Source organism: Lithobates pipiens, unplaced genomic scaffold (assembly GCF_037356315.1).
Source record: "Lithobates pipiens isolate NorthernLeopardFrog02 unplaced genomic scaffold, aLitPip1_a1.2 Scaffold_30, whole genome shotgun sequence".
NCBI lineage: Eukaryota > Metazoa > Chordata > Amphibia > Anura > Ranidae > Lithobates > Lithobates pipiens.
This window is the reverse complement of record NW_027507791.1, coordinates 92468888-92486938: the sequence shown is the minus strand read 5'-3', so window position 1 is coordinate 92486938 and position 18051 is coordinate 92468888. Positions and strand designations below refer to the sequence as shown.

Below are 18051 nucleotides of genomic sequence, written 5' to 3'. Positions count from 1 at the left end.
TCTCATTATTTTCTCACTGACAATGCTGTGTCTTTCTGTCCAGTCTTTATGCATGGTTCTGTCTGGACTGTGATAGTTACCTAGAGATTACCTATGGTATTTATTTAAATTTATGTAGTAGCCTTTCAGTTCTTGGCTGTGTTTGTGGGCGTCTTGCATTACGCAGCCCCCTTGCTGCTTCTGCCTATCAACCAGGGTCCCGAATTTTTAAAAATCAAGCAAAGCTGACCATACACTGATTGAAATTCATTCAGCAGACCTCAAAACAGTTAACCAGTATTTCACTCTGTCTAAATCGAAAATGCTGCCTAAGAATAGTCAGTGTGAGGCTTCCATTTCATAGTTACAGGATCATAGAGGATACTTTTCTGTACCTGAAAGGTGATTAAGAATGGTGTGATGCCTACACTTAAAACAGAATATTTTTTTACACGGTGGAGAACCGGTTGTGGCTTTCAATTGTAGTTTATCCTATCCAGCACCTAAGGTCTAACATCATTAGGTAACATTTGGTCATGCAAACTTTCCAATGTGAGGCCATGACCATGAATAAGCTGTAAAAGTCTGTGGTAATGTGTTTTTTTTTTTTTTTAATAGACTATATATCAATTGTTCTCACATAAAGCAAGCCTGTAGTTACACTATAGCTGTGGCCATTGCTTTTCACTAATATAAAAAACAGTGCAGCGCTTTAAGCGCTGCACTGTTTTTTATATTTCTGTTTATTGGACCTAGTATCTGGTTTTTTGTGCTCAGCTGCTATTTTCTTCATTGATTTTTTCCATATCAATTATTCTATTTTTTTACCAAGCGCAAGTTTCACCCCTTTTGTTCATTGCTTTTCACTCCATGTGGAAATGCTTCATGCCTGCCTTTCTGGGGCTCTGACCTGGAGCAAATCAGCAGATTAGGAGTTATGGCTTTCCAATTTGTATGCTTGTTGCAGGTCAAAGACTCAATATATTTAAAGGTTAGGTTTATCTTTAGTAATATGTTAAACCTATATTCAGAATGTAACATTAATCACTTCAGTTCCAGAAGGTTTTACCCACTTCCTGACCAGGCCATTTTTTGAGATCCGGCACTGCGTTGCTTTAACTGACAATTACACGGTCGTACGAAGCTATACTCCACTAAAATTGATGTCCTTTTTTTCCCCTACAAATAGAGCTTTTTTTGGTGATATTTGATCTCCTCTGCTGTTTATTTTTTTTTGCGCCATAAATCTGCGCCATAAATCTTTTTTTTACTTTCTGCTATAAAACGTTCCCAATAAATAATTAAATTGAATTTCTTCATCATTGTAGGCCAATAAATATTCTGCTACATATTTTTTGGTAAAAAAATCCCAAAAGGCGTATATTGATTTGTGCAAAAGTTATAGCATCCAAAATCTATGGGATATATTTAGAGACTTTTTTTTTATTGTTTTTACTAGTAATGGTGGCGATTGGCCATTTTTAACGGGACTACAACATTGTGGCGGACAAATTGGACACAAAGTGACACTTTTTGGGGACCAGTGACACCAATACAGCAATCGGTGCACAAAGAATACACCTTCACAGTATAAATGACACTGGCAGGGAAGGGGTTAACACCAAAGGTGATCAAAGTATTAAGTGTGTCCCTGGAAGGTGCTTAGTAACTGTGTGGGGGACGGATACACTGTAGGAAATGAGATCCGTGTTTAAGCTTAACTGAAACGCAAAATCGCTTTTGCTTCCTGACAGATCAGCAGTTCACAGATCAGCTTGTTTACATAAGCAGACCGCTACTCAGTAACACTCTTCCCGTATGGAACGAATGAGCTGACAGCTGTACTGAGAGTCTGCAGAAGCCTGACATTGCACCTAAGATCTTCTGATCTTCCCAAGAGGCTCCTAAGAAGAAAATGTTTTTCATTGCAAAAAATGTGCATGCATTTTATTTTATTTTTGCAAAAGTGGAATTATCCTTTAAGGCAGACAGGCAGGCAACTAGTAATTCCTATATGGTACAAGCAATGGTAGCACTGTTTTTCCTCTAAGGGCATGTTTCCTTTAATACTTTAACCCTGCCACAATTTGATACAGTAACCCTGTTAAGAAGGAATCACTGCCTATGCATAAGTACAGCACACTTTCAAATGAGTTGCAGTCTTTTAGCCCTTTTCAAGTAATGTGATATCTGTGTTGGCCCCCCTGATGTGGTTACCATGAGTACTAAGGGTTAGCCTAGTGTCCGTTGACATGGGTCACATTAGCGTGACACTTCTTGTCTTTGCAGGGGATACTGATGCTGCAAAGACCTCAGATGATATCAGTCTGAGCCTTGGCCAGAGCTATAGTTTGTGCAAAGAAGGAAGTGAAGACCAAGGTAAAACAATAATGATCTTGTGCACAAGATGCCATGACTGTTGCTGGATTTGTGTTGCTTGCTGCATGTTAAATTGACCGATGCAAGGTCATGAGCAAGTAGTCTTCAGATAAGCAGTGTTTGTCTTTGAAACAATGCTTCTAGACACCTGTAGTGTTGCTTAGCTAAATGAGCTTCCCAATGCATATATCACAGCTGGAATGCTATTGTTCATAATATGCTTGAAAATATCAGCATGGCTGCAGCAGCTCTTGGCTCAGGGCTTTATTGCTTCCATCACCGGCTATATAGCATATAAGATAGTCATGTTAATTTTGTTTCATTGTGCAGTAAGTAACCTTATTTGTCACAAAAATGTTTCTTAAATTGATCCTAAAGTGCTTAAAGTTTAATTTTATGTAGAAAACTTCATGGAAGCCTGTGCTGAGAGACTGCTATTATAGCCGTATTAAACCCAAAACCTAAAATGTAATATATTACTGCTTACCGATCATTACATCTGGTGGCTGTCGTGTTATTTTTTTTTTTTTTTTTGGGGGGAGTGGGGGGGGGGTGGTGTTTTTTTTTTTTTTTTTTGGCTCTTTTCCCTTCTGTCATCACCTGGTGAACTGGCTAGTAACACACCTTATGTATTATTGCTAGGGGTTTGACCGATTTATCAGTGCCGATTATTAGGGCTGATATTCGCAAATTTTCAGATAATCTGTATCTGCCAGAAAGTTACCAAAATTACCAATATTCCTCAGTGTGCAGTTTGTAGGTATTTATGCCATTTCTCTGTTTTGGGAAGCCATTTAAGAAATAATTTTTCCAGCACGTTATTTGTCACAGTTGTCTACTTTTAGGCTTCATGTACATGGTACGTTGTTTAACCTTTCCTGAACGATTTAACTTGACGGCTAGATATCAGCGTCTAAAAAATTATTATATTTTTTAAACTCGTGCCTAGCAGCGTTCCGTTAACAGATGCTTTTAATTTTAACACAAAATAAAAATTTTACAAGCTATTACAGGTATTTGGCGTTTTTCAAATACCTCTGAACATCCGTGTGAACCCATTTTTTTTTTTTTTGCATTCTAAAAAATACTCCTAAACTCAACTACCTAAAAACTACTATAAACAACCCTGTGTACATGTACTGATACGATAACATAGAGGAGAGTTCAGGGCAATTGAAAAACATTGCCATCTGCTCCTAAATGTCTGTTTACCAGCAGCATTGTACACAAGGCCTTAATATTTCGAATTTTAATAACCAGGTTCAGTTTATACCAGATTTGTGTAGGAATTGTTTTGATATGTCAAAACATTAATTGTATAAAATATCGGCACCTGTTATCAGCTATCAGCCTGAAATGCTGACAAAAATCGTTAACCCTGAAAAAAAATCGGTCGACCCCTAATTAGTGCCTACACTCTGTCTGAAGGAGCTCAGGGGAACACCTTTTGGACAGCAGCATTAACAGCCTGAGCGGAGGGTAGTGTTAAATGTACCAGCAGATTTAGATACGTTGACAAATTTAAGTCAAATTCTAGCTAATGTTTTTTAACCAGTTACAGCACACATTTTTTTTTTTTCTTGTTTTGTATAAAGGTTTTACACAAATGAATAAAATATCATTGTAAACACCCTTGTCAGTGGTAAATGGATTGTCTCAACAATCTAACTGCTACTTTTGCATGGATAGTTTTTTTTTTTTTTTTTTTTTTTGTTTTTAAAAACACACTTACTAGCAGGATCATCAAGTGAAAATGGAAGAGGGCCTAAAAAAAAATGCAGTTATCGCATACGAGAATTGGCAAGCTGCAATATAATTTGCTTTTGGGTTTAATACCGCTTGGAGTCCTAAACTAATGTCTTCAGTACTTCATTATTTACAAGTATTGGACAAGGAATTCACTATGACATGGCTTACGGCATACCTGTGCAAGGTCAGTAACTTTGCATTGAAGTTAGTCATCGTGTTGTTCAGCACAGGTTTCCTTTCAGGCAGAAAGGAAACTGCATCTTAAAGCCTAAGGCTGCATTCACACCTGAGCGGTTCAAAATCACACATTTTTTACTGTGATTTTTCTGCTATTTTGTTCAGATCACCAATGTAAAAGGCAGAAAAATGTCTGTAATCTGTCCCAAAGAAGTGTTCTTTTTTGAGCTTAGGGAGTTTTTCAGGCATTTTGCTTCAGGTAACAAAAACGCTCAGATGTTAACAGGTGCAATTGAAATTAATGGGATTTTGCTTGTTGGGCGTTTTTTTTTCAGTCATTTTTTTCAGGCGTTTTATGAGCTGAAACCGTTTAGGTGTGAATGTAGCCTAAGTGCAGCCTAAATCAAAAACAGAAGAATCAGCACAGGGGACATAACATACAATGAGTTGGATATATCCTCTTTTAGCTAGTAAAAACTTTGCATAATCCTTCCTGGCCCCCCCTCCCCCAACTACCCCCACTGCCATAATCTTGTCTTGCTGTAGGGATTATATTAGAGCTAACGGGCTTTTATTGAGAGCCCAACTATGCCAGCCTCTACCACCCAAGCTGCTCTTTTTTTATAGAAGCCCAAGGCAGCCTCTATAAATGGAGAGGACGGTGCAAACAATCATCCGCCTGTACTCCATTCTTGGACTGTTCCATTCATAGAAGCTGTATTAGGACTTCTATAAATGGAGCAGCTGGCCGGAAAAGGGCACGTTATACACTTTCTGACTGTAGTAATGTATAGTAAGGCAAGTACAGGTAGCACATATTGGTATGTTTTGCTTTGTTAATCATTTTTTTCAGTACATTTGTTTTATTTTGCCAGCCTGCAATCTTCTACTCAGCTGGCAGCTACTACCCCCCACTGCCATAATCTTCTGGTGCAGCAAGGGTTAATAGAGCTAAAGGGGCTGGTGCAGGTGGTTCCCAAGAGAACCTGACTATACCTGCCTTTACTGACCAATCTGTTACATTCATAGAAGCCATACTACTGCCTCTATCAATGTGATCAATGAATGGAGGGGGAGCTAATAATCATTCACCTCCATTCTTAGACTGTGTTCTAGTCACAGGCGCTGTAGTACAGCTTCTATGAATGGAGCAGCTAGGCGGAAGGGCATGCGCAGTTGCGCTCTGATAAATGCCTGTGACAGCCTGTTGGTTCTATTAACCCCCGTCACACTGGAAGATTACTACGGTGGGGGGTAAGGACAGAGGAAGATTTTCACTAACGTAAGAGGAATTGGCACAAGGAACTCATCCTACTGACTGTAAATGAAGTCCCTTGTGCTGTTTTTCTGTTATTCATTTTGGCTGCATTTTAATGTGTTAATGAATGCAGTTGTGTTTTGATCTAAAAGTGTGTAGAATATTTAGTTGTCTTATTGGAGAATGCCAATTTAGATTATATACACGTCTATATCTTTGCATTTGCAAACAAAATGTTAATTTAATGATTAATTCTCTGCCTGCAGGTTATAACACAAACTGATATTTTAAATGTAGTTGAAGTGCCAGCAGGGCGAATCGCTGTCTGTGGCATCTCTACAACTGATGTTTTTTTCCCAATTTTTATCAACTGACACAATAAGGTCCCAGTTTTGGTGTTGTAAACCCTTACCTATACCCTGTGAAGTGACTGGTCTCAGGTGATGCAGAGATGCATCCTACATACTTTTGTACAAAGGTCTAGAGTTGTGACAGCCTGTCTGAGCTTCTAGAAAGCAGGGGACATGGAGCTGAAGTTACTCTGCAGGTCAGTGAGGAGAGCTCTGAGAGCTGATTGGAGAGAAGAAAAACGGGAACTGAGCTGAGGCCCTCAATCGCAGATTGTGCGCAGAAGCTCCCTTCCCTGTCACCTTTTATTTTTTATTTTTTTTTGTTCTTGTTGTCAGCAAAACTTGTCAGAAGTGACTCCTACAGATAACAGAGAAATTAAACTCCGTGCTCTGGATTAAGACAAGTACACCATACGTTTTGCTTAAATTTCATATCCGAGATTTAAAACCACTCTAATTTTCAAAAATTGCAATAAGTGATGTGAGTCCCATGGCTAATGTTGCAGTTTCTGCAGCAGAACTTGAGTAACCATAGTCCTCAACAGCTTTAAAAAGTCATTAGGTTATTAAAACCCACTAATGTTTATAAGTGAATTTGTGCCCAGACTACATGGTATCAATACAGTCATCTGACTGAGGCTGTGTCATTGACATGTCCTGACCTAGTTTTGAGCTGTTTGAATATGGCAGGCAAATGCTACTGTTCCAAAGAGCCCGATGGAGTCTATGCACTTGTATGAATGATAATTTACTCTCCAGTAGATGCCTGTTAAATGGCCCACAATAACTGCATGTTGGCATACCCCTTGCTGACTGCAGTAATGTAAATTTAATGTAAGCACAGGTGGCTGATATTGGCATGCTTTGCTGCTTTCTTGCAGAGGCTTGAAGTGTGTGCGATCTGGTGTTCATTTATTTATTTATTTATTTTTTTCAGTAAATTTTTCTGCTTGCACCTACTAGTCAAGTATTTTGTATTTTTGCCTTTCTTTACTTCTGTATTATGTTTGCATATCCTGTTAATATACGTAAACCCTCACCTTGTAAAACCCACTTGGTTTAAAATGGACATGAAGGGCAAAACATTTGTGTATACATATAAAACATAAACATAAATACACCCCCCCCCCCCACACACACACACACACTTTATTTTTATTTTATTTTTATTTTTTTTTAAATAAGGTATTATATAAGATTCCTCCTGTATTGAGTTGTATTGTAAGTGCTCATGCACACGGACGTTTTAAAAAACTGGCTGCAAAGCTAGCTCTGACACCTGGAAAAATCGGCATTAAAAACGCAATTTTTACCGCGTTTTGCATTGGCGTTTTTGTTTTTGTGCGTTTTTTAAGCGTTAAGTAGTGTTTTTTAAAGAAACACATCTCTTGGCTATAGCACTCCCAAATTTCCCACAATGCCACAGAAAACAAAGAAAATATGTTACACGTTTTATGCGCGTTTATCCGCGATTCGTGTTTTTACAGCTCTAGCTCTGCGCCACGGAACGCACTGGTCCTGGGTTTTTTTTTTTTTTTACAGCTTAAAAACGCCTATGCCATTTGCAGCTCAAAAACGCCTAGGTGGGCATGAAGCCATAGACTAACATGGACAGCCGTTTTTAAGCTGCAAAAAAAGCTCAAAAAAGCAGCTGTAAAAACGTCCGTGTGCATGAGGCCTAATTGTAAGATCTGCCTAACATTGTAAAGTGCTCCGCAAACTGTTGGCGTTATTTAAATCCTGTATTATAATGATATAGTTTGATCTCCACTGCATAAGGAGCTCAGAGAGCTAAGGGAGGAGAAATGGTAGCACACTGGCCTTGCCAGTAAATGGCTGTGAGGAGGGCGCGTATCAGGACAAGTGTGATCGTTGGAGAGCAGGCCGAGTTTCCAGGACAAATAGCTGACCACACTGTACTCTCATGCCCAGTGTGGTCAGTTTTTAATATAAACTGCAGAGTAACTGGCAAGAACACTAGGATTTCACACAATGGAAGCAGTACAAAGAGATCAGGATACTTTTTCATACAAGTACATGGTACAGAGCAGGCACATATCAGGAGTATGAAATGTTGGGTATATTAAGCGGTTCACAATTTGCAGTATTTGAACAGCACTGATAAACAGCATAAACGCATTCTCAGACCATGTAGACCACCCATTATTTTTGGAGTATTGCAGTTGTTATCTGGTATGTTAAGTTCCAAATTTGTAAAGACATTAATACAATAAAGATCATTTAATTTTGACTAATGTGTTAAATTTACCAGTAAAGTAAAGTGACTGATGAGGATCAGATTTTATTGAGGTGTTTCAGTTTTTTTTAGACTATAAGACCTTATGTCTAATAGTTCTTTTTGTGGATTCATTTTGAGGCTGCCATACAGATAACAAAACTGCTATGGCAACTCGTTACTTTCTTTAACCGCGTCAGCCCCGGAAGAATTTACCCCCTTCCTGACCAGAGCTTTTTTTGCGATTCGGCACTGTCACTTTAACAATTGCAAGGGCGTGCGACGTTGCACCAAAACCTTTTTTTCCCCACAAATGGAGCTTTCTTTTGGTGGTATTTGATTAGGGCTGCAACTAACGATTATTTTCATAATCGATTAGTTGGCCGATTATTGTTTCAATCGGTTAATAACCTTAAAAAAAAAAAAGTGGGTCAAATTGACGTTTCTTTTCAACCACAGTGATGGGAAAATTTGGAAAGAATAGAAAACTTCTCGGTCAAAGGAATTTTCAGGCAGTGTATATGGTTTTTGTTCAGAAATGAAGTGAAAATTTCAAACAAAATTCTTTCATTCAGCGAATGTACAAAGATTTTTCATCTATATATTCTCACCTGAAAATTGATCCGTGAGGCCAGTATAAGGGTCGGTACACACCTATGCAGTTTTTGCTTCTGATCTGTTTCTGCAGTGCTTTTTGCTGTGCGTTTTTGATTTTTGCGCAGATGATTTTACTGCAATTTGCTTTTTTTGCATTTTTTTGGGCAGATTAAAAAACACAAATTGCTGCAAAAACGCATTACATTCTTTTCTGCAGCTTTTTAATTGAAGTACATTTAACCAAAAAAAGCACCATTTCGCGTTAAGTCCCTGACCCTTTCCAAATATGCAGCGGCTGAAAAAAAATCACAGATATGAACGTGTCCCATAGGAAACCATGTAAATGAACTGTAGTGCGTTTCTGCAAAAAGCACCAGTAAACATAGATGTGAACCAGGCCTAAGACGTTTAGTAACATAATGGGGTTAAAAAGACTAAAATTAGCCCTTTATAGTACAAAAAAGCAGATAATCACTACTAGAAGGGGTTCGTTTTTTTTTTTTTTTTTTTTTTTTTTTTTTTTAACTGTAGAACAGTGAAAGTAATTATAGTAGTGATTTATATTTTTATACTATAAAGGGCTCATTTTAGTTTTTTTTTTTTTAAATCCCATTATGTTACTGGCCGATTAATCGATTATGAAAATAGTAATCGATTAATTTCATAATTGATTAGTTGTCGATTAATCAATTAGTTGTTTCAGCCTTATACTTGATCACCTCTGCGGTTTTTATTTTTTGCGCTATAAACAAAAAAGCGTCCATTTTGAAAGAAAAACACATTTTTTACTTTTTTTTATAATAAATATCCCCCAAAAATATATAAAAAAAAATTTTTTTTCCTTAGTTTAGGCCGATATGTATTCTTCATATTTTTGGTAAAAAAAAATTCAATAAACATATATATTTATTGGTTTGCGCAAAAGTTATAGCATCTACAAAATAGAGGAAAGATTTATGACATTTTTATTATTATTATTTTTTTTTTTTTACCACTAATAGTGGTGACCAGTAATTTTTATTGGGACTGCGAGGTTATGGCAGACAGATCGGACACTTCTGACACACTTTTGGGACCATTGACAATTGTACAGCGATCAGTGCTATAAAAATGCATTAATTACTGTAAAAATGTCACTGGCAGTGAAGGGGTTAACACTAGGGGGAGATCAAGGGGTTAATGTGTTCTCTAGTATATGTTTTAACTGAAGGAAGAGGGGACTGTGCAGAGCAGATGACAGATCGCTGTTCATACTCTGTATGAACAGACAAGATCTGTTCTCACCTCGGAGAACCGGAAACTGCATTTACACTCACAGATCCCGGTTTTCAATGTGCCCCGAGTGATTGTGGGAGGCCATCGATGATCGCGACCACTGGACATGGACACTCTCATTGGCTCAGGGGGGTACGCGTGCCCCTAGTGGCCACAGGGAGAAGCTACATAACGTAGTTTCGCTCAGCCGTGCCCTTCTACCGCAATACAACTGTGGCGGCTGGTTGGCATGTGGTTAAATCAGAAGTTCACCTTTTTAAGCGAAATAAAATCACATCTTTTTGCCAGTATAAAAAAATATATATTTATTTTTTTACTAAGAGCCTGCAAAGTATTGCACCCACAAGCCGCAGATCATGGGTGCAATCCCAGGCTCCCTGTAAGCTGTCTGTTCGTACCTCATATGGGCAGGCAGTTACAAATTGACAGGTAGAAACCATGAACTACGAGAGCACTCAACAGTGCCCTGGTAGTTGATTGAGAACTGCAAGCCGACAAACGCAAAGTCTGTAAGTCCTTGTAATTGATTTATTCACAGCACTCTGTGAATGAATATCGTGGCCGGGTGGGTGGAGCCCCACATTCCCGTTTTTTTATTTTTAAGTTGTAACAGCGAGCTTGGCCGGTCGAAGAATGGCTACAGCAGTGGGAACATGTCACCTAATCCCAAAGGCGAACGTATTCTTCAAATTAGGCAGGATCTTTGCAAGGTTGCAGTAGAAGGTAATGGTATTTATTGATACTTGGACTTTTTATCAGTATTTTTAAACAATGCTGGTTTCAGGTACTTGCTAGAGAGGGGGCATTGTCATTAGTGGTTGAGCATCCTTACTAATGAAAGAAGAAATGGCAGATATACATAATTCATAATGGGGCATGCTCATTTTACTTAGCGTTAGCTGGAGTTACAACTTTCAGATAACAGCTGACAGGGAATTATGAATACGGCTTGACAACAGAGATGCAGAAATGAGTGTGAAATTCTTTGTTTAATTGCAAGGAAGAAACCCAATTGGTTTCTGCGAGCAGCTGCTAGATTGGCTACTGTTTCATAAATATGAGCATATTGTACCTGTTAAAAAATGATGCTGAGGAGTTTGTCATGTTAAATCTCATTTAGACATGTGCTCAAATAGGAAGTATTCATTGCATTATTAAGGAAGGTTACTAGGCATTTGCCGGTAGGATATATGTTTGTTGATCTGTGAGGCAATTGGTATTTAAATAAGCGCCCTTACCGTTTTACCCACCATAGACGGTTCGAAGATTTGAACCATGTATGAGCAGGCCGATTGTACCCAGATTAATGGACGGATCAGCGTGGGTATAACCAGCCTGTCTGATTTTATATGAAATTATTGCTAGTGGCTATTTCAGCCATTAGCAGTAATCGCTGTGTTCTCCCTGGCGGGGATGGTTCCTCCGCTTTACCCACAGCAGACTTTCTCTAAATTCAGCTAATAAACCGTTGCCCACGGCTGTTTTAGCTGAATGGAGAGAATGTTTTCTGTAGTTAAATACCAACTGCATACTGTCACACTGGGAGAGAAGTGGACAGTTGTGTGTTTTGTGCGTTTACAGCAGAATGTTGCATATGTGATCCACAGTCCCACCAACACCATCTGCTCATTTAACATGGTCAGCTGGTATTCATACAAAGAAGGAAGCATATCTTAAAAGTACAGTACAGGACACAGGTTGGATATTTATGGACCCTGGATTGTAGGCTGCTACCTTGAGGTGATTTGACACTGGCAAAGCTTTGGCTGTAACCCCACCCCACTCTGTGAGACCTCAGTTTTTTTCTAGTGTCCTCTAGGTGATGGACCTCTTCTCCCTTTTTATGGAGATGTTTCTGTGCTTAAAATCAAAGACATCCCTCCGTAAGATTCTCCATGAGAGCCCTACGTCTCATGGCTGCCTCATTTCAAAGTGGTTTCCTTCGCTAATTTCCATTCAAGGTCCCTCAACCCAACATTCTCTTGGCCTGGAGCAAAAACACCCTGTCTCGATTTACCCATGCTTCTCTCTATTCAAGTAAGTAATTTGATGGATCCAAAATAGGGAAGTCCTTTCTCCAACCTTCATGGAAGGTGATAACTACAGATGCCAGCCTCCACAGGCTGGGTAGGAGTGTTAGCCTCTCTCAGTTCAGGGAATTGGTTATCCAGGGAAGCAAAGCCCCCATCAACCTCTTGGAGCTCAGAGAAAAAAAATTGGCACCTCATCACTGAACTCCCTTTCCCCAGGGATACCTAAGGTGCTATAGGACCCAGGGTGCTATTGGACAATACCACAGCAGTAGCCTATATGTATCAGCTGGAGTGGGGGGATTCAAGAGGCAGCCAGCCTTGATTAAAGTAACTGATCATCTCATGGAATGGAAAAGCACTGCCTATAAATCTGTTTACATTCCGAGTTGACATTTCAAAGTTGGAATTCTGAAGTATCTTTTTTTTTTTTTTTTTTTTTTTTGACCCAAGAGAATTGTCACTTCATCCTGATCTTCAGTATCCTATCTCAGAACTGGAGGACCCCAGATGTGGTAAACCTGTTGTCCAACGATTTCCCATTTTAGGCCAAAACCAAAGACTCTCCAGCACTGGCATCTGATGTTATGGTAATCCCATGGACTCTGTTCAGGTTAATATGTCTTTTCTCCAGTGCCAGTGAAGCTTCTTCCTGAAGTTAGAGGAAAGGAAGAAATCTGTGATTGTGCCATTTTGCCTTTTAGTTACTGGAATGGCTGTTGAAGCTCACATCTTTAAGACTGGGTTATATCTGACTCTTTCCCACAGTACTCAAGGCCAGAAAAGCTAATTCAAGAAAAAGCTACTACAGCACCTGGAGATCCATTTTTACCTGGTGTGAACAAAGGCATTTAAACCCTAGAGACGAATATGTACCGCCCTGTTCTGGTTTTTCTGCAGTCAGGACTTGCCAAAAACTTGGCTTGAAATACTTTTAAGAGACATGTTTCGGCCTTGTCCATCCTATACCAATATTCATAGTCCTAGGGTCTATTAATATTCAGCCTGTGCCCTATACTGTGCGATAAGGATATAAGGGATTTTGGCTTGCCTGTAAATTCTGTATCTTGAAGTACAATAGTGGACACAGGCCACCCTCTCCTTTTGTTTTTCTGTATTACTCTGCATTGCTTGCTAAAAAACGGAGTTCTCGTGGAGTGGGATAGTTATTGGGGTACATCCAAGAGCAGAAGCGCAACCAGTAGCTTTGCCTTTATCCAGTTACTTGATGGTAGCAGCCTATAACCCAAGGTCTCAGGATATTCAGACTATGTCCTGTACTGTACACCATATGTAATTTACAGGCAAGTCAAATATTTTTTTAAATAAACCTGTAAAAATAGGGATTCGGTGCTGTTCAAATTCAGCTATTCACAGTTGTGAACCTAACAGATATGCAAACATGGAATACAAATGAGGAAGTCTAATTATTCCTATGATATAAGGTTTACATTCTTAACTACAATGAGCACTCAAAATGATAGCTTCCTATTGAGGTATACCCACTATAGTGAATAATTTGTCAAACTTTAATCCTAATGTGTTTTATAATTGGCCAATAAGGGTCCAAAAAAGTTATAAAAGTGTTGGTGAGAAGAATGTTATAGTCCCCTCCATGGTTTCAAAAATAAATATCCTCTTCATTATTACAGGCTCTGATTTACATTATAGAGTTTTCAAGTTTAAAGTTTCGTTTTTGTTTTCTAATTTGTGATATTTCTTATGCAGAGTTAACTGTGGATCAGAAGCTTTTCCGTCTGGTCTCCAATGACTCCTTTGTCTCCATTCAGCCTTCGATATCCTCTGGAGGCAAAGACTTAAATAGGGACTTCAGTGACAAAGGCTCCATTGCAACACACAGCCACCACCATCATGTTGATCTGTCACTGTCTAATGCCTGTGATACAGAACTGGCTTCACTTGTTCCATTGCATTCGCATTCATACAGAAAAGACCATAGACCAAGAGGTGTCCCGAGGACTTCAAGTTCTGCTGTTGCTTTTCCAGACACTTCCCTCACTGACTTTCCACTCTATCAACAAAGGCGCGGGCTGGATCCTGTTAGTGAACTTGAAGCTTCCAAACCACATTCTGGGTCCAAAGATTCTCTCGTAGATAATGCTTGTGCTTCAGGGATTTTTCAATTAGACTGTCTCAAAAGCAAAGGTTCCCAGCAGCTTTCAAGGACCAGTAGCATAAAACATATGAAGTCTGACAAAAGCATGGATAGCCTAAGGAGCCTTAGCACAAGGAGCAGTGGATCCACCGAAAGCTACTGTAGTGGGACAGACCGGGACACAAATAGCACCGTTAGCAGCTACAAAAGTGAGCAGACAAGTTCAACTCATGTGGAGAGCCTTTTATCTGAACATGAGGAGGCAACTGCTTTAAAGAGAGGCCTTTGTAGTGACCCAGAGGAGGAGCATAGTTCAGCTACTGATAAAAGGACTAGTAGTGTGAGGACTGCTGTAGAAAGAAATTCAGCTCAGGAAGCCAAGGATGCCAACACATCTGATGATGTGCAGAGTCCAAGGGGTCTTAGCTCGTCGGCATCTGAAGAAGCAAACAAGAACCCCCATGCAAATGAACTTACTGCGCAAGCTGACTGGATGCCTGGGAAGCTCCCAGTTACTCACGATGACCCAACTGAGAAACCAGTGATTTTAGTAGATTTAAGATCCTTTAAGGAAACGGGTATTAAACATCGGGATAACGATGTACGACCCAAATCATCCAGCTTAATACACAGGACGTCGTCCTCTCATAAATCATGTAGGAGGCGGACAGGTAAAAAACGGGCCAGCAGCTTTGATGCCAGTAGACACAAAGAATACGTCTCTTTTCAAGGCATAGCTGATACCAAACCTCACAGCACTGGTTTTTGTCATGATGAGGATTCTAGTGACCAAAGCGACTTGAGCAGGACCTCAAGTGTGCAGTCAGCTCACCGTTTCAGCAGTGATAGCTCTTCCAGCACTACTTCCCATTCATGCCAGTCCCCGGAGGCAAGATACTCTGCTCTGAGGACAAAATATCACATCAAAGACAAAGGGGCGGAATCTCGTAGAACCCACTTCAGTTGTGAAGGGACTAGCAAAAAACGCTCCAACCGCAGGACTACCAGCACAAGTGGTACCAAAAGCCGTGCCAGGGTATTAAGCCTGGACAGTGGCACTGTAGTTAGCTTGGGTGACCCCAACAGACTGGCAGCCCCTGAAGGTATCAAACCTTTAACCACTTCAAAGTCAGATCTAGAGGCCAAAGAAGGGGAAGTTCTAGATCAGCTGTCTTTGCTAGGACGAGCATCACAATTAGAATCTGTAACTCGTTCAAGAAATAGTTTGCCCAGCCAGGTTACGTTTCAAGATGTAGAAGAGAGAGACTCTGCTGTTGGAGGTATGAGAGCTGCTAAGTTTGTTTTGTAGTTTTGTGCTTGTGTTTTATGATGATTAAATGCAAAATATTAGTAGAGCTGCCATGATGTTATGCCTGCCATTGTGAAGACTACTGGTAATGCCAAAATACTTACCTTAACAATTGGAAATGTTTTTGTGTACAATTGTTCCTCTGCCCTAGCTTGTCTTTGGAAATTAAAGGTGGCAATTAATGATTGTATTCTAATCCCTCTGCTGCCAATGAGCTTAGTGGTGAATCTTTTTTCCCAACCTGTTTTTGACAGTAAATGCTTTAGTCACTTTAAACAGTTTTGTATTGGCACCCAGGATAGCAATGTACCAGGTGGATTTAACTCCTAATGCATATTCTTCAACAGGGACTAAGGTAATGCAATACATTATTTAATGTCTATTAGGAAATTATTTTTGCAGTTTAAGGTATCCTTTAAATGTTTTTAGTACATGAAGGGTGGCTTCTGTGTTTATCAATCATTTCTGTTCTATAAATATGCTGCAGGTTTATCTGTGATTATGTTTAGGTCAGTTGTATGTTTTAGTTCTTATTAGAGATAAAACATTTGCAAAGTGGCATAAGAGTAATAGATTCCAGTGCAGGCAGCCAGTGTTTTTCTTGCAGCTGATGTTTGACTAGAAAATCAGAATTCATTCTGCCATTCCATAGAACATTTGTGCTTCTTAGCTAATCTGCATTTAAAGTGGAAATAAACCCTCCTATCCTTTGCATCCAAGGAAGCTGCAATCTTAGCATCTTATTGATCTGCAGTTGTCATGTTTCTGCTCATGTGTTCAGTTTTGACACAAGCCATTTGCTGGCTTGACAGTTTGGTTTATAAAACAAGCAAATGTGACACTTGGTCACGACATTTTGGGAAACGGCGAATTAATGAGTATACATGTGCCTTCAGGTAATTACAGCATATGCAAAACTTTACAAAATTAAAGCTTGGTTAAAGCGATATAAGGGGCCCACTTAAAAGAATGCCAAATGTCTGAAAATATGTGCAACTTTTAGATTTCCCTTCAATGCAAAGTCTTTTTATAGATAATATAGCCTAATAAAACAACCATTTAAGTTGAGATTTCCTCATCGGTTGCATTAACATGGAACCAGAGTCCCCGAGAGACTGATATTTGTAAATGATTCAGATGCCTAACATCTGAAGAGTTTTTTTGTGTCTACCAACTTTTAAAGGACTTATTATTTATTTCAGTTACTTATATAGCGCCATCAATTTACACAGCGCTTTACATATACATTGTACATTCACATCAGTCCCTACCCTCAAGGAGCTTACAATCTAAGGTCCCTAACTCACATTCATACATACTAGGGACAATTTAGACAGGATCCAATTAACCTACCAGCATGTCTTTGGAGTGTAGGAGGAAACCGGAGTACCCGGAGGAAACCCACACAGGCACAGGGAGAACATGCAAACTCCAGGCAGGTAGTGTCGTGGTTGGGTTGATGCTTAAACCCTGAAGACAAATGGGTACAATTGGATACACACACACATTCAATCTCTCAGCATTTACAAGTGGGTTTTATTTTACTTTTATTTTCAACATGTTCTTTGACTAATAAATTTGGTATTGCAGCTTCAAGGTATTCCTGTCCTGAGAGAGATGTAAAAGTGGCCATTACTGATCTACTTTTGCCTGAGCCTGGTTTCAGTGTTTTCTGAATCCCTGGCCCAGAAGAAGCAAAACCAGAGAGGAGCCCAGACCACCTGCTGCATATATGTTTCTTGTTAGTGACTAAAGAAATGAATACATTGGATCAGCAATTTGTCATGTCATCAATACAGATGACAAATGAATTGCCATCGGTACAAAAAAAAAGTTATAAGGTGATAATACAAAGATGCGTAGTTTTATAAATATGTACTACCTTTTCAAGCTAAAGACAAACCTGAAACAAATAGGTTTTGAAAACATTTATTTATATGGCACCAACATAACGCCTGTTTTTTTCTAACATCTTTAGTTTCATGTTTGATACAGTAATGTTAAATATCAGTCCTTGCTTTAAAATGGTTTGTTTTAAATGTAGTTTGCTTACAAATCTGATTTCATTTAATTTTGTGTAACATTTTGTGTCATTTTTGTAACGTTTCAAGAATGCTTTTCCTGAAAAATGTGTGATATATATATATATATATATATATATATATATATATATATATATATATATATATATATATATATATATATATATATATAATTTACTTTACTGCTTAGGTTTTCTCTGAAGCTAGCTTGTTGCAAAAACATTTCTGACAAATTCAAACTCTTGATGCCCATATCTCCTGAAAGGTGCTCTGTTGATATCTCTCCTGACGTTTGCTGGGACACTGACACTTTCAGTAATGTGGATCTCTTTTGTCTCCCGCAGCAAATAGTGATTGCTCCTTCTGACCTCCATGTTACTTCAAAGTGATACTAAACACACATGGTTTAATTTTACACTGTCCATTCTATTTCTGTATATAGATGACGGTACTATAATTTTAATAAAACAAAAACCCCATCAAAGTACCTTTTTCGTAATTGATAGATGTCACATGACCCAGCTTTTTCCCAGCCTGTCTGCAGGGAAATATAA

General features: G+C 39.0%; 1 protein-coding gene across 10 annotated transcripts in view; it reads left to right on the top strand.

The window, feature by feature from the left end:
* The window catches only part of PCNX1 (pecanex 1), a 244693-nt gene that overhangs the window by 67128 nt on the left and 159514 nt on the right, over positions 1 to 18051 (top strand). For 6 of the 10 annotated variants that reach the window (XM_077464612.1, XM_077464611.1, XM_077464607.1 and 3 more), the window contains exons 5-6: positions 2269 to 2358; positions 13759 to 15426. The exons of 2 other annotated variants lie outside the window; for them this stretch is intronic. In XM_077464612.1, the coding sequence (XP_077320738.1) occupies positions 2269 to 2358; positions 13759 to 15426 (1758 nt within the window). The remainder of the gene's footprint in view (positions 1 to 2268; positions 2359 to 13758; positions 15427 to 18051) is intronic. 2 more of the 10 variants (XM_077464610.1, XM_077464613.1) reach the window with 2 other exon arrangements.